This window comes from Amblyraja radiata, chromosome 24 (genome assembly GCF_010909765.2).
Source record: "Amblyraja radiata isolate CabotCenter1 chromosome 24, sAmbRad1.1.pri, whole genome shotgun sequence".
NCBI classification, from domain to species: domain Eukaryota; kingdom Metazoa; phylum Chordata; class Chondrichthyes; order Rajiformes; family Rajidae; genus Amblyraja; species Amblyraja radiata.
In genome coordinates, this window is record NC_045979.1 from 39,205,812 (window position 1) to 39,228,973 (window position 23,162).

At 49.6% G+C, this 23,162-nt stretch overlaps 2 protein-coding genes across 2 annotated transcripts in view; both read left to right on the forward strand.

The window, feature by feature from the left end:
• The window catches only part of cr1 (complement C3b/C4b receptor 1 (Knops blood group)), a 791,565-nt gene that overhangs the window by 242,648 nt on the left and 525,755 nt on the right, over positions 1-23,162 (forward strand). The window lies entirely within an intron of this gene.
• Positions 990-6,336, forward strand: cd55 (CD55 molecule (Cromer blood group)). Its single transcript, XM_033042991.1, has 5 exons — positions 990-1,098; positions 1,924-1,997; positions 3,423-3,519; positions 4,709-4,782; positions 6,038-6,336. Exons 1-5 carry the CDS (start codon positions 1,058-1,060, stop codon positions 6,304-6,306), a joined length of 555 nt encoding a protein of 184 aa, XP_032898882.1. The 5' UTR covers positions 990-1,057; the 3' UTR covers positions 6,307-6,336.

Sequence of the window (23,162 nt, forward strand, 5' to 3'; positions counted from 1 at the left end):
CACTGCACGCTGACGGGCTGTGTCTGTGTAACAAACGCTCCACGCTCCGCACATACATGGTTAAAGCAGATGGTGTTCGTGCAATGCAACAGTTAATAGTCTCAGTTTAATTTAGTTCAGAGATACAGCGCGGAAACAGACCGTCCAGCCCATCGAGTCCGCGCCGACCAGCGAGCTACGCACACTATCACTATCCTACACACACTAGGGACAATTTTTACTTTTACACCAAGCCAATTAACCTACAAACCTGTACGTCTTTGGAGTGTGGGAGGAAACCGAAGGTCATAGGCAATAGGTGCAGGAGTAGGCCATTCGGCCCTTCATGCCAGCACCGCCATTCAATGTGATCATTGCTGATCATCCACATGGCTGGGATCTCGGAGAAAACCAACGCAGGTCACTGGCAGAACCTGCAAACTCCGTACAGGCAGACAATGTGCGGGGATCGCTGGGCGGTGCGGACCCGGTGGGCCGAAGGGCCTGTTTCCGTGCTGTATCTCTAAACTAAACTAAACCCGTAGTCAGGATGGAACCCGGGTCTGTGGCGTTGTGAGGCAGCAGCTCTACCCGCTGCACCAATCAACATTGGGAAGGAGGTGACAATTGACTGTGAGGAAGGCTGTCGAAGTAAAGAGTGAGGGAAAGATCAGCGACAAAAACTGGCAGAGAAATGGCAGACGGAGAAAAGTAGAAACAAGGAACTTATGGTCACCCTGTTACATGCTGTAATCATGGATTGTCTTTCCACTGATTGGAGAGCACGTAACAAAAGCTGGGACGAAACTATCCTTGAACAGGAATGTAAGGAGCAGGAATGTGTGGGAATCTCTTATCGAGGAGAGAAACCTACTTCAGCTGTAGATCCTTGTCCAGGTGTCTGTAGACCTGTGTCCAGGTGTCTGTAGATCCTTGTCCAGGTGACTGGGGTTCCAGGCCACCGTGGTGCTTCCCTCAGCAGCCGCAGGTTTGGATGAATCTGTTCCCTACTTTGTATCTTGCAGAAAGCTGTGGAGAACTGCTAAAGATTCCAAACGGGTTTGTGAACTACGAGTCGATGGACAAGGGGAGCTCCGCCTCCTATCGCTGCCACCCAGGGTAAGCTCATGTGATGTGATAGGAGCAGAATTAGACCATTCGGCCCATCAAGTCTAATCCGCAAATCAATCATGGCTGATCTATCTCTCCCTCCTAACCCCATTCTCCTGCCTTCTCCCCATATCCCACGACACCCGTACTAATCAAGAATCTGTCATGATCTTATACACCTCTCTCTAAAAGATCACCCCTCATCCTCCTGCGCTCCCCACCCTCTCCCTGTAGCTCAGGCCCCTCGAGTCGTGGTTGTGATGTCACTCAATGCTGTTCTCCTGTGTTCGTGCTTCCTGCAACATTGGGGAGCACTGAATGGATTCATGTTCATAAGTGATATGAGCAGAATCAGGCCATTCTGCCCATCAAGCCTAACCCACTCCAATGCAGGTTACCTCCGTACCCCACTCTCCCGCCAGCGGAGGCCAAGGCAAGCTCCCAGGATCCACCACACGGCAACACCCAGATCCCACCATCTTCACAAGTTCTAGCAGCAGAATCTAAGAGGGAGGAGAGGGGAGGAGATGGGAGGAGAGGAGAGGGACATGGGTTCACGGGAACGGCTCCAGTACATCGAGCGCGCGGACCGACTTTGAATAATGTCGGCGCCCGCATGTGTAATATATGTGGAAAGAAATTCACCGTGTAGTTGGACATGTGACAAAGCACGCGTGACAGTGAACGCGTGACAGTGAACGCGTGACAGTGAACGCGTGACAGTGAACGCGGGACAGTGAACGCGGGACAGTGAACGCGGGACAGTGAACGCGTGATAGTGAACACGCATGATCGCACCATCTGAAATTCCTCATCCTGTTGTGTTATTTGCAGCTACAATCTGATTGGCCGTCCCACACGGAACTGCAGTGAACGAGGGTGGCAGGGAGAGTTGCCGGAGTGTCGCCGTAAGTCAGCCTCTGGTGGTTACGGCGAACTTCCCACCGCATTCCCCACCCCCCCCTCCCCATCCACCTCATCACCCCCCTCTCCCCACCCCCCCCCTCTCCCACCCCCCCTCTTCCCACCCCTCTTCCCCCCCCTCCTCTTCCCCCCTCCTCATCCCCACCCCCTCATCCCCCTCCTCTCCTCACCCCCTCTCACTCAACCCCCCTCTCCCCATCCCCCCAATCCCCACTGCCCCTCTCCCACACACCCCCCCTCTACCCACCCCCCCCCACCTCTACCCCACCCCCCCCCCACATCCCCAATGCCCCTCTCCCCACCCCCCTGACTCAGCGGGTCCGGCAGCATCTGTGGAGAACATGGATAGGTAACGTTTCATCACCCATTCCTTCTCTCCACAAACTGAATCGGGACGAGGCATGCACGGTACATGGTGTTGCAACTGAGAGACCCTCGGGCTCCCCAAAGGTGGTAATGCAGGTAGACAGGGTGGTGAGACAGGGGCGGGGACGGGGGCAGGGGCGGGGGCAAGGGGCTCTTGTCTTCATCGGATGGGGCATCGACGACAGGAGCTGACACTTCATTTTCCAGCTGAGTAGCTTGGACAGAGTGGATGTGGAGCGGATGTTTCCACTGGTGGGAGAGTCTAGGACCAGAGGTCACATCCTCAGAATTAAAGGACGTATCTTTAGGAAGGAGATGAGGAGGAATTTCTTCAGCCAGAGGGTGGTGAATGGACATAGCTCAGGAGGACATGTTGTTTGGCTGGGACGAGTTGAGCTGAAAGGCGGTACGACTCCCTGAATCTGTGGCATTTACTACAGGGCTAAACGCTGGAGAGACCGGCTGCTGAAACACACTTTGTGGAGCTTGTTTTGGAACTGAGGAGAGAGTTGATCGTACTTGTCCATCTCGCGGATGTCTTCAACACCGACAGCAAGACTTTGTGGTGTCTGAAGCTGTCCCCAACAGAAGCCAAACTCAACCAGCAGAATGGCTGAATGCAGCACACTCGATGGGCCAAATGGCCTACTTCTGCTTCAATGAATTTATGAATCTGTGGCCAGGTGACTAGTGCAGTGATTGATTGATTGATTGATTGATCGGTTGATTGATTGATCGATTGATCGGTTGGTTGGTTGGTGATCTATCATGAAACAAAACATCTCGCTGTACCAGGTACACTTGACAATAAACTAAACTAAACTGTTCAACATGACCGTTGAAAGACATTTGGACAGATATATTGCTGGGAAAAGTTTGTAGGTCTATGGGCCAAACACATAGGCCAATGGGACTAGCCCAGTATGCCATTTGGGTTGGCATGGCCAAAGTGGGCTGAAGGGCCTGTTTCCATCCTGTCAGCTCTCTGATACTATTCTTTATATTTGTAACTGAATCATTGCTCTATTTCTTTCATAATTTAGCTAAATCTTGTGGAAGTCCTGGCGACATTTTAAATGGATGGGCCAACGTGTCAAGCAATGTGTTTGGTGGCAAGGTGACCTTTCACTGTAATACGGGGTAAGTGTTGAGTAGTGAAGATAAACGTTAGTGAACGTCCGCATCCTAAACAGCCGCACCATAACTGTCTCCGCCCGAGATATCTGGATCATGTACACTTCCTGCAAATGTCACCCCACAGATAGACACAGAGTGCTGGAGTAACTCAGCAGGTCAGGCAGCATCTGTGGAGAACATGGATAGGTGACGTTTCACAGAGTGCTGGAGTAACTCAGCAGGTCAGGCAGCATCTGTGAAGAACATGGATAGGTGACGTTTCACAGAGTGCTGGAGTAACTCAGCGGGTCAGGCAGCATCTGTGGAGAACATGGATAGGTGACGTTTCACAGAGTGCTGGAGTAACTCAGTGGGTCAGGCAGCATCTGTGGAGAACATGGATAGGTGACGTTTCGGGTTAAGAGCCTTCTTCAGACTGAGAGTCAGGGGAGAGGGGAACTAGAGATATGAAAGGGTAACAGAACAAATCAGAACCGACACCGATAGCCAAGGAGCCCACAATGTCCATGATTCTAAAAACCTCTAAAACACCACTATGGCATCTGCCTCCACCACCACCCCTGGCAGCACGTTCCAGGCACCCACCACCCTCTGTGTGAAAGAACCTGCCCCGCACATCTCCTTTAAACTTTTCCCCTCTCACCTTAAACCTGTGCCCTCAAATAACTGGCCTTTTCAGCCTGGAAAAACTGTCCTGACTGTCTCCCCTTTCTGGTCCTCTCATTATCTATACTTCGATCAGTTCAACCGCCAACACTCAGAGAAAACATTCCAAGTCCGTCCATTCCCTCCACAGATGCTGACTGACCCACTGAGTTCCTCCAGCACTTTGTGTTTTACTCCAGTTGCCAGCATCTGCAGTTCCGTGTGTCTCTGATAGAAGTATTGGGCGGCACGGTGGTGCAGCGGGTAGAGCTGCTGCCTCACTGCGACGGAGACCCGGGTTCGATCCTGACGACGGATGCTGTCTGTACGGAGTTTGCACGTTCTCCCCGTGACCTGCGTGGGTTTTCTCCGAGTTCTTCATTTAGTTCCGTTTAGTTTAGAGATACAGCACAGAAACAGGCCCTTCAGCCCAGAGAGTTATGTTTTGCTCCAGATGCCAGCAGTCGCAGTTCCATGTTGTCTGTCCTTGCCGACTTTCTGCCGATCGCTGGCGTTATCCCGCTGACCCTGTGCTCTTTGTGTTTAGGTACTTGATGGTGGGCAGGGCGCTCCGTCTGTGTGAAGCGCAGGGTTGGTCAGGCCAAGTGCCAAACTGTAATGGTGAGTTACTGCCTGCCCGCTGGGCCTTGCCCATGAGTCGCTGGCCTTGCCCATGAATCGCTGGCCTTGCCCATCAGTCGCTGGCCTTGCCCATCAGTCGCTGGCCTTGCCCACGAGTCGCTGGCCTTGCCCATGAGTCGCTGGGCCTTGCCCATGAGTCGCTGGCCTTGCCCATGAGTCGCTGGCCTTGCCCATGAGTCGCTGGCCTTGCCCATGAGTCGCTGGCCTTGCCCATGAGTCGCTGGGCCTTGCTCACGAGGATAAACCTTCTGTGTGGGTCGATACATTGGTCACACACGTCCACAGCACCATATGGGGCTGTAGTGAGACTCCACAACAACCAGCCAGAGACATTCTCACACAAGCAGCAGAGTCTGTAACAAGATAATAGTCTCAGTCACATACCACGGAAACAGACCCTTCGGCCCAACTTGCCCATGCTGACCAAAGTACTCCATCTACACTAGTCCCTCTAAACCTGTCCTATCCAAAATGTCTCTTAAATGTGGTGTTAGTCCCTGTAGTCTCAGACTACCCCACAACAGAAGGGGGTGGGAGATGGAAACATAGAAAATAGGTGCAGGAGTAGGCCATTCGGCCCCTTGAGCCAGCTTCGATCCCTCCTCACTCCCTCCCTCACCCAGGGAGGTTCAGTTCAGTCTAGTTTATTGTCACGTGGTACAGTGGTACAGTGAAAAGCTTTTGTTGCGTGCTAACCAGTCAGCGGAAAGACAATACATGATTACAATCGAGCTGTTTACAGTGTACAGATACATGATAAGGGAATAACGTTTAGTGCAAGGTAAAACCAGTCTGATTAAAGATAGTCCGAGGGTCACCAATGAGGTAGATAGTAGTTCAGGACTGCTCTCTGGTTGTGCTAGGATGGTTCAGTTGCCTGATAACAGCCGGGAAGAAACTGATCCTGAATCTGGAGTTGTGCGTTTTCACACTTCTGTACCTCTTGCCCAATGGGAGAGGGGAGAAGAGGGAGTGGCCGGGGTGCGACTCATCCTTGTTGATGCTGCTGGCCTTGCCGAGGCAGCGTGGAGTGTAGATGGAGTGGATGGAGGGGAGGTTGGTTTGTGTTATGGTCTGGGCTGCGTCCACAATTCGCTGCAATTTGTTGCGGTCAGGGATGGAGCCGTTCCCAAACCAAGCTGTGATACATCCCGATAAAATGCTTTTTACACCTGCTGATGTTCTTGATCTGATGTTCTCCCCCTCACCTCTAACTCACTCCATTTATTGCCAGCTGTGAAGTGTGTTGCACCTCCAGCGATCGACAGTGGGAGCGTGTCTGACCTGTTTGAAGGAGACTTCTGGGAATACGGAATGGTGGCCGCATACTCCTGCCATTCTCCCTACACCTTGATCGGGGAAAAGGAGATTGCCTGTTCAGCCTCCGGAAACTGGAGCCACCCTCCACCCATGTGCAAAGGTAATGAGAACCCCTTGCAACCCTCCTCTCCACCAGCCCACCTCATCTGTCACCCATTCCTTCTCTCCACAGATGCTGCCTGACCCGCTGAGTTACTCCAGCACTCTGTGAAACGTCACCTATCCATGTTCTCCACAGATGCTCCCTGACCCGCTGAGTTACTCCAGCACTCTGTGAAACGTCACCTATCCATGTTCTCCACAGATGCTGCCTGACCCACTGAGTTACTCCAGCACTCTGTGTCTATGTTTGCTGTAAACTAGCATCTGCAGGTCATTTTTATTAATTTTATTTTATTCAAACATTTATTCATTTTTATTACTTGGGGCCAACTTGTCCCTGCCGACAGGTATGCTCCACCTGCCCGCGTTGGGCCCATATCCTCCTACACCTGTCCTATGCATGTACCTGTCTAAATGTCCTTTAAACGTTGCGATAGTCCCAACCTCAACTACCTCCTCTGGCACTCGTTCCATACACCCACCACTCTCTGTGTGAAAAAGCTGCCTCTCAGATTCCTATTAAATCTTCCCCCCCTCACCTAAAACCTATGTCCTCTGGCCCTCGATTCCCCTTCACTGGGCAAGAGACTCTGTGCATCTACCTGATCTATTCTTCTCATGATTTTATACACCTCTATAAGATCTCCCCTCGTCCTCCAGCCCTCCAAGGAATAAAGTCCTAGCCTGCCCCCAACCTCTCCCTGTAGCTCAGGCCCTCGAGTCAAGGAATATGGAACGAGCTGCCAGAGGAAGTAGTTGAGGCTGGGACTATCCCATCGTTTAAGAAACAGTTAGACAGGTACATGGATAGGACAGGTTTGGAGGGATATGAGCCCGGTCTTGCCACGGGGACACCTGTCCATTGCGGCCAGGCTTGATGCAACAACAGGTGAAAAACCAAGGTCCTGGGGGAATGATTGAGCACGGGTGCACGGTGACGCAGCGGGTAGAGCTGCTGCCTCACAGCGCTAGAGACCCACCCGGGTTCCATCCTGACCATGGGTGCTGTCTGTACGGAGTTTGCACGTCCTCCCCGTGACCTGCGTGGGTTTTCTCCGGATGCTCCGGTTTCCTCCCACCCTCCAAAGATGTGCAGGTTTGTAGCTTCATTGGCTTCTGTAAAGTGTAAATTGTCCCTAGTGTGTGTAGGATAGTGTTCATGTGTAGGGATCGCTGGTCGGCACGGACCCGGTGAGCAGTTTCCGCACTGTATCTCTAAAGTCTAAAGACATGTAATGAGGAGGAGTAGCTGGGAGTGAATCCAATAAATCCTGATCGCACCCTCACTAGCTGGCCGCAGAGCTGCAAGAGGTTTGGGGCAGAAGCTAGGCTGACCATCAGTGACATCTTGTCCAGGGGTTGTCCCTGCCCCAGTGTGCCTCTACCTCTGCCACTCCCCTCTCCTCACTGAAGATCCCTCTGTTCCTCTCCTGCAGTTTCTTGTGACAGACCCAGCAGTTCCAACGAGAGGTGGTTTACACCAGATACAGATTGGTACATCTACGGAGATGAAGTCACGTTCAGCTGTAACACTGGATATAAGGTGGTCGGCAGGGACAGCAGTCGGTGCGGTGAGGATGGGACATTCCACCCACCTTCCCCCAGGTGTGAGACAGGTAAGATGCCCGTCCACGACTCGAATGAGAGAATGAAAGGCGTTTTGCTCTGGAGCTGGAACCCTCCCTTCCTGCCCTCTCGGAGTCCCTGCCCACTCCGCCCAGAGTCTTTGCCCAGAGTCTCTGCCCACGCCTTTGTCCAACGCCAAGCTAGCCCATGGAAGAAGGGGAGCCAGTGGATGTAGTGTATCTAGACTTTCCTAAAGCCTTTCATAAGATCGCGCACGGGAGACTGGTGACTAAAATTATAGCACATGGTATTGGGTGTAGGGTGTTGACATGGACAGAAAATTGGTTGGCAGACCGGAAGCAAAGAGTAGGAGTGAACGGGTCCTTTTCAGAATGGCAAGCAGTGGCGAGTGGTGTGCTGCAAGGCTCGGTGTTGGGGCCGCAACTGTTTACCATATATATTAATGATTTGGAAGAGGGAATTAGGAGCAACACTAGCAAGTTTGCAGATGACACAAAGCTGGGTGGCAGTGTCAACTGTGAAGAGGATGTTAGGAGGTTGCAGGGTGACCTGGACAGGTTGAGTGAGTGGGCAGATGCGTGGCAGATGCAGTATAATATAGATAAATGTGAGGTTATCTACTTTGGCGGTAAAAACAAGGGGGCAGATTATTATCTCAATGGGGTTAGGTTAGGCAAGGGGGAGGTACCGCGAGACCTGGGTGTCCTTGTACACCGGTCACTGAAAGTTGGCTTACAGGTACAGCAGGCAGTGAAGAAAGCTAATGGAATGTTGGCCTTCATAACAAGAGGATTTCAGTATAGGAGTAAAGAGGTTCTTCTGCAGTTGCATTGGGCTTTGGTAAGACCACATCTGGAGTATTGTGTACAGTTTTGGTCTCTTAATTTGAGGAAGGACATCCTTGTGATTGAGGCAGTGCAGCGTAGGTTCACAAAATTAATTCCTGGGATGGCGGGACTGTCATATGAGGAAAGATTGTAAATACTAGGCTTGTATTCACTGGATTAGAAGGATGAGGGGGCATATTATAGAGACATATAAAAGGACTGGGCAAGCTAGATGCAGGAAAATGTTCCCAATGTTGGGCGAGTCCAGAACCAGGGGCCACAGAATAAAGGGGAGGCCATTTAAGACTGAGGTGAGAAAAAACATTTTCACTCAGAGAGTTGTGAATTTGTGGAATTCCCTGCCACAGAGGGCAGTGGAGGCCAAGTCACTGGATGGATTTAAGAGAGAGTTAGATACAGCTCTAGGGGCTAGTGGAATTAAGGGATATGGGGAGAAGGCAGACACGGATTATTGATTGGGGATGATCAGCCATGACTTCTGCTCCAAACTGGAGGATGAGACAGAATTTCGGCAGCTTTGGCGGGGCCTGAATGCAATTATCTCCTACAAGTCGAAACCAGGAGGCAGCTCGAATGTCGGTGAAACACCACTCCCTGACGAGCTCAATGCGTTTTACGCTCGCTTTGATAGGGAGAATACTGATGTGCCTTCCCGAGCCCCCATTCGCTGTAATGGCATTTCAGTCTCAGTCACAGAGGCCAACGTCAGGAAATCCTTCAGATGGGTGAACCCTCGAAAAGCACCTGGTCCTGATGATATACCCGGTCGTGTTCTAAAAACCTGTGCGGACCAACTGGCTGGAGTTTTTACGGACATTTTCAACCTCTCACTTCTGAGGTCTGAGGTCCTCACCTGCTTTAAAAGGGCATCAATTATACCGGTGCCCAAGAAGAGTAAGGTGACGTGCCTTAACGACTATTGACCAATGGCACTAACGCCGGTGGTGATGAAGTGTTTTGAGAGGTTGATCATGGAGCAAATCAACTCCTACCTCGACTAAAACCTGGACCCACTGCAGTTCGCTTACCACCACAACAGATCAACGGTGGATGCGATCTCGCTGGCCCTCCACTCCGCTCTGGACCACTTGGACAACAAAAACTCATATGTCAGGCTGTTATTCATTGATTACAGCTCGGCATTTAACACAATCATCCCCTCCAAGCTGGTTACCTGTTACGACTCCCGAATGCAAGTACTTCAGAGCCGCGTAACACAAGTCAAAAAACCAGGTTCAGGTTCAAAAACAGTTTTAATTATTCATTGGAACACAAAACCCAAACCTGATCTAAACAACCCAGTCAGGGATATGGATAAACCGACAAACAATTTAACAATGCTCCAGCCAGCCACGCAATGGGCCGTCGAACCGGAGATTCCAAAACCTGCCCAAAGAGATACAACCCTGAAACCAAAATACACGAAAACTCTAAGGTCAGCCCTTATCCGTCTCACTTCAATATCTGTTAACAAGGAATGGTGAAAATACACAAAGTTCTATGCCATGTGGTCAGGCTTCCTCGGCCCACACCAGCAGTCTGCTCATCAGTCAGGGTCGACGAAGAAGAGAGAGAATCCTGGGAAGCTCTGGTATTTATACTTCAGATGAGTCACCCGTCACCTGACGCAGCTTGGCCAATCGGGTACAGGAGCCTTTAACCCCTCGATTCCAGACTCACAGCCACGAGGCCTGCACTCAGGAGAGAAACAGAGAAAGGTAAGTACATAGCATTCACCAGGAGGGGGAAGCGCCTAACACCCCCACCCAAAGATACTGAATAAGTTTCTGAAAATGAACTAAAAAACGACACCAAATTTCAGCAACTATTCAGTAGCACAGACATCACTGGCGCGACAATGCATCAGCCAATACATTATCCTTGCCACGGATATGCCAGTCAAATGAGACAACCGCAAGGGAAGCGTCTCCAAAGCCTCAGAGTTACTCAGCTTTCCCTGCGTTACTGCCACATACAACCGTGCCTCCCCCACATCACCACCCGTGTCAGGGGGCAGCACCACTGCAGCCAAAACAGGCTTAGCAGGACATAGCTCCGACCCATCAACCTCCACAGGCTCCTGCTCATGGTACTGTTTCATCATGTTAACATGACAGAGCTGAGTCTTGCGCCTCCGATCAGGGGTACCAATAACGTAATCCCTCTCACCAACCTTCTTAACCACCTGATAGGGACCGCTATACCGAGCCTGCAGACTGGAACCAGGAATAGGCAACAACACCAGGACCTTGTCACCTGGAGAAAAATTCCTACTAGAAGCCTTCCTGTTGAACCAGTCCTTCATCCTAGACTGAGCAGAGGCAAGATTACCCATTGCCAGTTCGCATGCCCTCCTCAGTCTAGAGCGAAAAGTACAGACGTGGTCTAAAATACTACGTTTTGTATCCTCCTGCAACCATTTCTCCTTCAGGACCCTCAACGGACCACGTACAGTATGCGCGAACACCAGGTCAGCAGGACTGAACCCTAAAGACTCCTGCACGACCTCACGCACCGCAAACATAACTAGATGAACTCCCTCATCCCAGTCTTTTTCAAACTCCAGGCAGTAAGTCCTCAACATAGATTTCAAAGTCTGGTGAAACCTCTCGAGAGCTCCCTGGCTCTCAGGATGATACGCACTGGAGTAACAATGCTTAATATCTAACAATTTCATTACCTGACCAAAAACAATCGACATGAAGTTGGTACCTTGGTCACTCTGCACAACCTTGGGCAAACCGAACAACGAAAAAAACTTAGTGAGAGACTTAACAATTTCAGGGGCAGTAATTCTACGCAAAGGGACCACCTCCGGAAAGCGGGTAGTCGCACACATAATTGTTAATAAAAACTTGTTGCCCACCCTTGTCCGAGGTAGGGGGCCCACACAATCAACTAGAATCCGCTCAAACGGCTCACCGACCACAGGGATTGGATATAAAGGCGCAGGAACAATCGATTGGTTCGGCTTTCCTGCCACCTGGCAAATGTGACAACACCTGCAGTGCTGTTTCACGTCCTTTTTCAACCCTGGCCAAAAAAAATTCCGTAAGATGCGGTCATACGTCTTATTGACCCCCAAATGTCCACCCAGAGGACCATCATGAGCCAAACAGAGTATCTCGTCCCTATACCGACGAGGCATCACAATCTGATCAACCACGCTCCAATCATCATGCCCAGATATATCCAAGGGAGACCACTTTCGCATCAGTAAGCCATCCCTTAGAAAATACCCCTTTGCTGTGGAATCCATATCCCCCTCAGGCACTGCGCAGTCGAACAGATCAGATAAACCTGGATCACTCTTTTGCTCCTCAACCAGCCGGTCACGTGACAGTGACACCGGCACATTTCCAGACACTATCCCATCTTGAGATGGAGAAACACCCTTCGCAACACAGGATCTATCATCCTGATCCCCAAAAATGCTCTCACTCAGGTCCACCACATCCTCAAACTTCGCCTGGCTCTTAGCCATAGCCCTCGTGACAGCACAAGCTGCGAAGACCTTTGGATGCTGCATAGCCAATCTATCAGGACTCTGCACCATCGGAACAGCCGTCACCTCAGGAGTGACTAAAACTCTACCTCCTGCCAAGTCATTCCCCAAAATCACAGAAACTCCCCCAACGGGAAAACACGGCCGTAACCCAACAGTTACCCGGCCTGAAACCAACTCGGACTCGAGACGCACGGTATGCAAAGGCACTACCATGTCATCCATCCCGAATCCTACCACTGGGACACTTGACCCAACCGATGATTCCCCAGAAAACGGCAGTACACCATCCAATATAAAGGACTGAGTAGCACCAGTATCACGCAAGATGGATACTGGAACTCTATCACCCCCATCCTCTAGAGAAACAAAACCATTCATGATGAACGCAGAATAATTCCTACACTCATCAGACTCAGGTACGACAGGTGCCTTCTGTGCACCCACCAAAGCCACAGGCTTTGCATTTTTCTACTTCAGAACGGGACACGACTTTAACATGTGCCCTCTCCTTCTACAATAGTAGCACACAGGACCTTCATTAGTCCTCACATTTCCGTCAACCTTATCAGCTCGGACCGCCCCCTGTATCAACGTGCTGCCACTTGCAGGCACAGAAACAGCTTTGACACTGCCACCGGCGACACCACCACGATCAACCGGCCGTGCACCAAAACTATAGGATCGCCCAACAAAATCAGATTTATGAGTCAATACATACTCATCTGCCAACACCGCAGCCTTAGACACCTCATTCACCTTCTGCTCATTAAGGTAAGTAGTAACCCTCTCAGGGAGACAGTTCTTAAAGTCTTCCATAATCATCAAGGCCCGCAGTAGCTCAAAATCCTTCACTCCTTGAGAAGCGCACCACCTGTCAAAAAGTGCCTCCTTCTCCCTAGCAAACTCCACATAAGTCTGACTATCAAACTTCCTAAAGCGCCGGAACTTCTGCCGGTACGCCTCTGGAACTAATTCATAAGCCCTTAATACTGTAGACTTCACACACTCATAGTCCAGACTGCTTTCAACAGATAAAGACGAGTACACCTCCCGTGCTTTACCCACAAGGACACACTGCAATAGCAAGGTCCACACGTCCCTAGGCCACTTCAAGGACAAAGCCACCCGTTCAAACACTGTGAAACACTTGTCCACATCCTCCTCACGAAACGGGGGAACCAGGCGGATGTTCTTGCTCATATCAAACTCCCGCTCCCTAGAAGAAACCCGGGAATTATCTATTTCTTTTTCCCGCAGCTGAAATTCAGCCCTTTTGGTTTCCTCCTCAAGCTCAAGCCGTTTCATTTCAAGAACATGCATGAGCTCTTTCTCTTTTAACAAAGAGGCAATTCTCTGTGACTCAAGCTCCATCTCCTTCAGTTTAATGACGGCCTCCATGTTCTGAACTGGCTGAACAGAAGGTGGGGGACTGTCTGCACCACCAGGCAAAACCCCACCCTCCACCAACGCAGCCCACAACTCCGATTTAATGGAGTGTTTCTTTGAATGCTTGTCAATAGTCACGGCATAGTTCTCAGCCAGCAAAATCAAATGCTCCTTCATACATCTATCAAACAACTCCCGACTAGGAGCCTCAACAAATTCTTTCACCTTAAATTCCATTTCTAATGTAGCCCCAAACCACCAGCTAAAACTTGGGCACTAATGCTACCACAAACAGGGAAGAAAAAATTCCCTCACAACACACAGACTTCCTCAGTCCAGAAGCCTACCAAAAAAAACCCCCTAAAACGTCTAGGGTCCTCAAAACTTAGGACGAGCCCCCATTTTGTTACGACTCCCGAATGCAAGTACTTCAGAGCCGCGTAACACAAGTCAAAAAACCAGGTTCAGGTTCAAAAACAGTTTTAATTATTCATTGGAACACAAAACCCAAACCTGATCTAAACAACCCAGTCAGGGATATGGATAAACCGACAAACAATTTAAAAAGGTAAGTACATAGCATTCACCAGGAGGGGGAAGCGCCTAACATTACCAAACTCGCAGAACTGGGTCTCTGCGCATCCCTCTGCAATTGGATCCTTGACTTCCTCATTCACAGACCACAGTCTGTTCGTATTGGTGAAAATGTGTCAGCCTCGATAACAATCAGCACGGGAGCACCTCAAGGCTGCGTGCTCAGCACCTTGCTGTACTCACTCTATACTCATGACTGCGTAGCCGGTCACAGTGCGAACTCCATCATCAAGTTCGCTGACGACACCACTGTTGTGGGACGTATCACTGATGGAGATGAGTCAGATTATAGAAGAGAGATCGAGCAACTGTCCATATGGTGTCAGCGCAATAACCTGGCCCTCAACACCAGCAAAACCAAGGAACTGATTGTGGACTTTGGAAGGAGTAGGAGGGGGATCCACAGCTCCATTTATATCAATGGGTCAATGGTTGAAAGGGTCAAGAGCTTCAAATTCCTGGGCGTGCACATCTTTGAAGATCTTTCCTGGTCCGAGAACACTAATGCAATTATCAAGAAAGCACATCAGCGCCTCTACTTCCTGAGAAGATTACGGAGAGTCGGTTTGTCAAGGAGGACTCTGTCTAACTTCTACAGGTGCACAGTAGAGAGCATGCTGATCGGTTGCATCGTGGCTTGGTTCGGCAGTTTGAGCGCCCTGAAGAGGAAAAGACTACAAAAAGTAGTAAACACTGCCCAGTCCATCATCGGCTCTGACCTTCCTTCCATCGAGGGGATTTATCGCAGTCGCTGCCTCAAAAAGGCTGGCAGCATCATCAAAGACCCACACCATCCTGGCCACACACTCATCTCCCTGCTAGCTTCAGGTAGAAGGTACAGGAACCTGAAGACTGCAACAACCAGGTTCAGGAATTGCTACTTCCCCACAACCATCAGGCTATTAAACCTGGCTCGGACAAAACTCTGATTATTAATAACCCATTATCTGTTATTTGCACTTTATCAGTTTATTTATTCATGTGTGTATATATGTATATTATGGTATATGGACACACTGATCTGTTTTGTAGTAAATGCCTACTATGTTCTGTGTGCTGAAGCAAAGCAAGAATTTCATTGTCCTATACAGGGACACATGACAATAAACTCACTTGGACTTGATCACAATGAATGGTGGTGCTGGCTCGAAGGGCTGAATGGCCTCCTCCTGCACCTATTTTCTATTTTTCTATGTGACGAATAAAATTGACTTTGACATTGACATTGACTTTAGAAGCATATCTCGTCCGCCCCAACCATGATGCCTATCTACTAGACATTAGACTTTAGGGATACAATGCGGAAACAGGCCCTTCGGCCCATCTCTGTCCCTACTGTACAGGTGACTTTCCTGCCGCCCCCATCGCTGCTGCTGTTGTTGTTGTTCGTCTATCGTAGTTGGAGAAGACCACGACCAGTGTATTTGTTTGTGGGTCTGGAGGTGACTGGTGACCCATCTGGGCCCAGATATGGGACCCAGTTGTGTGGGTGCTGTAGTGGAAGTTGAAGTGGCGCCAGCCTTGCATGCGGTTCCTTTCCTCTCAGCTTCGTCTCAGCTCCACGCACGCGCTCCTGTAGTGATCTTGCTTCACCCAGTTGGCCGGTCCAGAGCAAGCCACTTTGAGGCCGTCTTTGAAGCGTTTCTTCTGCCCCACAGCTGGGCCCTTGCCCTGACACCATTCTCCATACAACAGCTGTTCTGGCAGCCGACATGACTCATACCTGCTATGTCCGGAAGTGGCGGCGCTGGTAAACGGCTGCGGCTCGCCTGCAGTCCATTTGTCTTTACTTTGTTATGTTGTTTTTTTTCGTTTTGTCTAGTTAGTTTTTGTTTTTTAGGTTGTGTTTATGTGGGGGTGGGGGGGGGTGGGGGGTTGAAACGGGGCTTGCTGTCTCTCTCTTTGGGGGAATACGACTTTTTTATCGTATCCCCCTTCTCTGCCTCCGTCTGCGCTGAGGCCTGATGGCGGAGCTGGCGGCCTCGAGACTCCGGAGGCAGAGCCAGTCAGGACTTGCACTGGGCTCGCTCCCGTGAGGGCGGCCCAGCTCGGGGCTGGAACGGTGCTCCCGTCGGAACGGCCCAGCCCGAGGGAGGAATGGCGCTCCCGTCGGAGTGGCCCAGCCCGAGGGAGGAATGGCGCTCCCGTCGGAGTGGCCCAGCCCGAGGGAGGAATGGCACTCACGTGAGGGCGATCCAGCTCGGGGCTGGAACGGTGCTCCGGTGGCTGGGACGGCGTTCTTGCGGCTATGACCTGAGTCCGGGGTTGAGCCGCGGGCCAGCGGCTGCGTCCGTTGGACTGGAGGGCGGCAGCTTCGACCACCCCGGGCCGCGGTGTTTGAGCCGGCCCGTTGCGGGGTTCGGTGAGCCGCGGGACTGTTTGTGCCATCGCCCGGTGGGGTATAGCCTCAGCGCAGAGGGAGAAGAGGAGGGAAGAGACTGCAGCCCTAAGATTTTTGCCTCCACCACAGTGAGGAGGTGCTTGGAGGACTCACTGTGGTGGATGTTAATTTGTGTTTATTGTTATTATTGTATGATTGTATGTATGACTGCAGGCACGAAATTTCGTTCAGACCGTAAGGTCTGAATGACAATAAAGGCATTCAATTCAATTCAATCAATTAAGTCTTTGGTGAGTTTACTTGCTCGCCGTTGAAAATAAACTACAGTTACAATTTCCCCACTTATTTTTTTTGCTTTTCTTTCAATTAATTATATTGGGAGCGTTTTTTTTTTCATTGAAATATACAGCTTGGAAACTGAGCCTTCAGCCCATTGAGACCATCGGTCAACCATTCACACTAGTTCCGTGTTATCCTTTAAAAACAATATCCACACTCTACATGCCAGGGGCATTTTACAGAGGTCCGATTAACCTACAAACCTGCGTGCTTGGGATGTGGGAAGGAAACCACGCAGTTCAGAGAATGTGCAAACTCCACGCAGACAGCACCCGAGGCCAGGATTGAACCGAGGTCTCTGCGCCGCGAGACGCCGGCTCTACCAGGGGAGCCTTGAGGAGTGATAACATTCCTACCCTTTTATTTTACACAGCAAAGTCGTGTGGGAATCCTGGGGAAATTCTCAATGGGAGATACACGAGCACCGGCAATACGTTTGGCAGTACCATTACATTTACTTGTGATAGTGGGTGAGTATTCACGTATTTGTTTCATAGAAAAGTGGTTTTGTTCATTTTAATGTCCAAGTCGTTATATCAGTGTGCCGTGCCATCATCAGGCACTTGTTGAAGAGATGGTCTTACATCATTATGGGTGGCTCGGGTGAAACATAGAAAATAGGTGCAGGATTAGGCCATTCGGCCGTTCCAGCCAGCACTGCCATTCAATATGATCATGGCTGATCAAAATCAGTACCCTGTTCCTGCTTTCTCTCCATATCCCTTGATCCTGTTAGCCCTAAGAGCTAAATCTAACTCTCTTGATTACATCAAGTCCTGAGGGATATGAAGCTGGAGGCTCAAAAGATGTGCAATAATCTTCCAGTCCTTTCTACATGCAGGGATGTGCCACAGAACTGGAAACCAGGAGCATTTTGGCATTTTGGGGATATTTCACAACTCTCACAACATTTACAATTTACAGAAGCCAATTAACCTACAAACGTGTACATCTTTGGAGTGTGGGAGGAAACCGGAGCATCCGGAGTAATCCCAAGCGGTCACAGGGAGAACATACAAACTCTGTACAGACATCACCCATAGTCAGGATCAAACCCGGGTCTCTGGCGCCGTGAGGCAGCAGCTCTACCACTGTGCCACCTATGCATGTTTGCCAATGTTTTGCCAATAGAGTACTGATGCAGTATTGGATCTTTGTTGGACAGAACCAATACCTATTTGAAAATATATGGAACTGGGATTTATGTTGAAATACTAGATCATAGTTGCTAAATGCTGAATACTGGATGTCTTTAAGGTTGCTGTGATATGAATGCTTTCTTTGTTGCCTTTTTAGATACCGCATGGTGGGGAGGGCCACTCGAAATTGTGAGGTTGAAGGGTGGAGTGGCCAGGTCCCAACATGTGAAGGTAAGGCACTTTTTGCTGTCTTTCTGTTATGACGGCTTTCATTCCCTCTTTTGGATTGTCTCTGGAGTGCTCATTATTCTGTTACCAGCTGCCTTAGTTGCTCACGTTCTGATCAGCACAGATTCTCCTTTAGGGTAGATATTCAGACCCTTTTCCCCACTGGTAGTCTAGGACCAGAGGTCATGGCCTCCGGATTAACATAGAAACATAGAAAATAGGTGCAGGAGGAGGCCATTTGGCCCTTTGAACCAGCACCGCCATTCATTGTGATCATGGCTGATCGTACCCTATCAATAACCCGTGCCTGCCTTCTCCCCATATCCCTTGACTCCACTAGCCCCTAGAGCTCTATCTAACTCTCTCTTAAATCCATCCAGTGACTTGGCCTCCACTGCCCTCTGTGGCAGAGAATTCCATAAATTTGCAACTCTCTGGTTGAAAAAGTTTTTTCTCACCTCAGTCTTAAATGACCTCCCCTTTATTCTAAGACTGTGGCCCCTGGTTGTGGACTCGCCCAACATTGGGAACATTTTTCCTGCATCTAGCTTGTCCAGTCCTTTTATAATTTTTCTGTTTCTATAAGAAACCCCCTCATCCTTCTAAACTCCAGTGAATACAAGCCTAGTCTTTTCAATCTTTCCTCATATGACAGTCCCGCCATCCCAGGGATCAATCTCGTGAACCTAAACTGCACTGCCTCAATCACAAGGATGTCCTTCCTCAAATTAGGAGTCCAAAACTGTACACAATTCTCCAGATGTGGTCTCACCAGAGCCCTATTCAACTGCAGAAGAACCTCTTCACTCCTATACTGGAATCCTCCTGTTATGAAGGCCAACATTCCATTAGCTTTCTTCACTGCCTGCTGTACCTGTAAGCCAACTTTCAGTGACCGGTGTACAAGGACGCCCAGGTCTCGCTGCACCTCCCCCTTAACTAACCCCATTGAGATAATAATCTTCCCCCTTGTTTTTGCCGCCAAAGTGGATAACCTCACATTTATCTATATTATACTGCATTTGCCACGCATCTGCTCACTCACTCAACCTGTCCAGGTCACCCTGCAACCTCCTAAGCCACCCAGCTTTGTGTCATCCGCAAACTTACTAGTGTTGCTCCTAATTCCCTCTTCCAAATCATTAATATATATGGTAAACAGTTGCGGCCCCAACACCGAGCCTTGCGGCACTCCACTCGCCACTGCCTGCCATTCTGAAAAGGACCCTTCACTCCTACTCCTTGCTTCCAGTCTGCCAACCAATTTTCTATCCATGTCAACACCCTACCCCCATTACCATGAGCTCTAATTTTAGTCACCAGTCTCCTGTGTGGGACCTTATCAAAGGCTTTCTGAAAGTCTAGATACACTACATCCACTGGCACCCCTTCATCCATTTTACTTGTCACATCCTCAAAAAATTCCAGAAGATTAGTCGAGCATGATTTCCCTTTCATAAATCCATGTTGACTTGGACTAATCCTTTTACTGCTATCCAAATGCCCCATTATTACCTCTTTAATAATTGACCAGCATCTGTCCCACCACCGAAGTCAGGCTAACTGGTCTGTAATTCCCCATTTTCTCTCTCGCTCCTTTCTTGAAAAGTGGGATAACATTAGCTATCCTCCAATCCACAGGAACTGATCCTGAATCTATTGAACATTGGAAAATGATCACCAATGCGTCCACTATTTCTAGAGCCACCTCCTTGAGGACCCTGGGATGCAGACCATCAGGCCCAGGGGATTTATCATCCTTCAGTCCCATTAGCCTACCCAATACTATTTCTTGCCTAATGAAAATTTCTTTCAGTTCCTCTACCCCCTTAGATCCTCTGTCCTCCATTACATCTTGGAGATTGTTTATGTCTTCCTTAGTGAAGACAGATCCGAAGTACCTATTCAACTCTTCTGCCATTTCCTTGCTCATAATAATTTCACCCGTGTCTGCCTTCAAAGGACCCACATTTGACTTTGCTACTCTTTTTCTCTTAATATATCTAAAGAAGCTTTTACTGTCCTTCTTTATATTCCTGGCCAGCTTCCCTTCGTACTTCATCTTTTCAGCCCGTATTGCCCGTTTTGTTTCCTTCTGTTGTCCTATGAAAGTTTCCCAATCCTCTGGCTTCCGGCTACTCTTTGCTGTGTTATACATCTTTTCTTTTCGTTTAATTCTATCCCTAACTTCTCTTGTCAGCCACGGTTGCCTCCTACTCCCCTTAGTATCTTTCTTCCTTTTTGGAATGAAATGATCCTGCGTCTTCCGGATTATGCCGATAAATTCCGGCCGTTGCTGTTCCACCGACATTCCTGCTAGGATCCCTTTCCAGTCTACCTTGGCCAGCTCCCCTCTCGTGCCTTCATAGTCCCCTTTGTTCAGGGTGCTCTTTTAAAAAGGAGATGAGAAACTTCTTTAGTCAGAGAGTAGTTAATCTGTGAAACTCAGTGCCACAAAGGGCTGTGGAGGCCAATCGGTGGAAATTTTTAAGGCAGAGATAGATAAGTTCTTGATTAGAACGGGTGTCATGGGTTATGGGGAGAAGGCAGGTTATGGGGAGAAGAGAGAGTACAGAGGAGATTTACTAGAATGTTGCCTGGGTTTCAACAACTAAGTTACAGAGATAGGTTGAATAAGTTAGGTCTTTATTCTCTGGAGCGCAGAAGGTTAAGGGGGGACTTGATAGAGGTCTTTAAAATGATGAGAGGGATAGACAGAGTTGATGTGATCAAGCTTTTCCCTTTGAGAATAGGGAAGATTCAAACAAGAGGACATGACTTCAGAATAAAGGGACAGAAGTTTAGGGGTAACATGAGGGGGAACTTCTTTACTCAGAGAGTGGTAGCGGTGTGGAATGAGCTTCCAGTGGAAGTGGTGGCGGCAGGTTCGTTGGTATCATTTAAGAATAAATTGGATAGGCATATGGATGAGAAGGGAATGGAGGGTTATGGTATGAGTGCAGGCAGGTGGGACTAAGGGGAAAAAAATTGTTCGGCACGGACTTGTAGGGCTGCGATGGCCTGTTTCCGTGCTGTAATTGTTATATGGTTATATGGTTATATGGTAAGGCAGGAAAATGGGATTAGGTGGCAGAGGTCAGCCATGATTGAATGGTGGAATAGATTTGATGGGCTGAATGGCCTAATTCTACTATAACTTGTGTGAAATGTCAAAGACTAGAGGGCATAGTTTTAGGGTGAGGGGCGAAGTTTAAGGGAGATTTGCGGGGCAAGGTTTTGTTTTACTCGGAATGAAGGGGGCCTGGGTCATGTTGACGGGGTGGTGGTGGAGGCAGATACAATAGTGATGTTTAAAAAGCTTTTGTACAGTCGGTTTTATACGCAGGGAATGGGGTACGGATCATATGTGGGCAGAGGAGTCTTAAATGGCCTTTTATTGCTTTCTGCAGTTTGAGTGTAATTGACATTGCATATCAGGCTTTGGAGTGTGGGAGGAATCCGGAGATCCTGAGGAAAACCTACGGCAGTCACTGGGAGAACGTGCAAACTCCGTACAGACAGCACCCACAGACAGGATGAAACCCGGGTTTCTGGCGCTGTGAGGCAACAGCTCTACCACTGCGCCACCATGCTGCCCAAATTCTTTTCTGGGTTCTGTTGGACTGTGGGCTTTGAAACTCCTTGAGTGTTGAGTTGGAAGAACAAATCGTTAGATAATTCTGCATTCCCTTCCAGCTGCTTCCCATGCCATCAGGCACTGGCTTGCTTTCAATGCATCTTTGTAGATTAGGGGTGGGACACTGGATATTGGTGGGTCCCTTTTCACTTTTCTATCCAAAGGCCCCCTCTGCCTATCCCTGGATCTTGGTTTCAGTCATTGAGTTCCTGGTTGGTGATAGGTGATTGGACTTGGTCAACACTGGTTGCATGTGCAGAGGGGAGGAGGAGGTTGTGTGGGAAAGAATTGCAGATGCTGGTTTACATCGAAGATAGACACAAAATGCTGGAGGAGCTCAGGTGGATGGGCAGCATTTCTGGAAAGAAGGATTGGATGACGTTTTGGGTCAAGACCTTTCTTCAGGCTGATCACCTCTCATTGTTCCTGCTCCCAAAGTACTCCCCACTCATCAGACGGATTAAACCCACTGTGAGGACAGTTAAAGTCTGGTCAGAGGAGGCAGACTCCACACTTCAGCAGTGTTTTGGAAACACTGACTGGAAGGCGTTTGCAGCCCAGGCCACCCTTGACTCCCAAACGGACATTGATTCCTACACATCCTCTGTTCTGGACTTTATAAACTCCACCATCAACAGTGTCACCACCCTCAAACGGGTGACCATATTCCCGAATCAGAAGCCATGGATGAACAGCGAGGTCAGGCTACTGCTGAAAGCACGGGACACCGCTTTCAGGTCAGGCGATGCTCGAGCCTACAGTTCATCCAGGGCTAACCTGAAGAGGGGCATCAAGAAGGCCAAGCACTGCCATAAGCTCAGGATTGAGGAGCACTTCAACAACAACTCCGACTCCCGACGCATGTGGCAAGGCATCCAGGCCATCACGGACTATAGACCCACCAACACCACCCCCACATTCAGCGACGCCTCCTTCCTTGGGGAGCTTAACCACTTTTATGGCCGCTTTGACAGGGACAATCTAGAGACAGCCATCAAGGCTGTGCTACCTGCCGATCACCAACCCCTCACACTCACCCCCTACGACGTGTACGTGGCGCTGAGTAGGACTAATGCACGTAAGGCTGCTGGCCCTGACGGCATCCCCGGGCGCGTGCTCAGGGCCTATGCTGCGCAGCTGACAGACGTCTGGACTGACATCTTCAACCTGTCGCTTGCCCAAGCAGTTGTCCCCACGTGCCTTAAAACCACCTCCATCGTGCCAGTGCCAAAACACTCCACTGCGGCAAGCCTCAACGACTTCCGCCCAGTTGCACTTACCCCCATCATCACCAAGTGCTTCGAGAGGCTGGTCCTGGCACACCTCAAAG

Coding starts and splice junctions, on each gene's coding strand:
- cd55 (XM_033042991.1), top strand. CDS start 1,058: ATGGACAAGGGGAGCTCCGCCTCCTATCGCTGCCACCCAGG. Junction 3,520..4,708: donor ACCTTTCACTGTAATACGGG/GTAAGTGTTGAG, acceptor CTTTGTGTTTAG/GTACTTGATGGTGGGCAGGG. Junction 4,783..6,037: donor CCAAGTGCCAAACTGTAATG/GTGAGTTACTGC, acceptor ATTTATTGCCAG/CTGTGAAGTGTGTTGCACCT.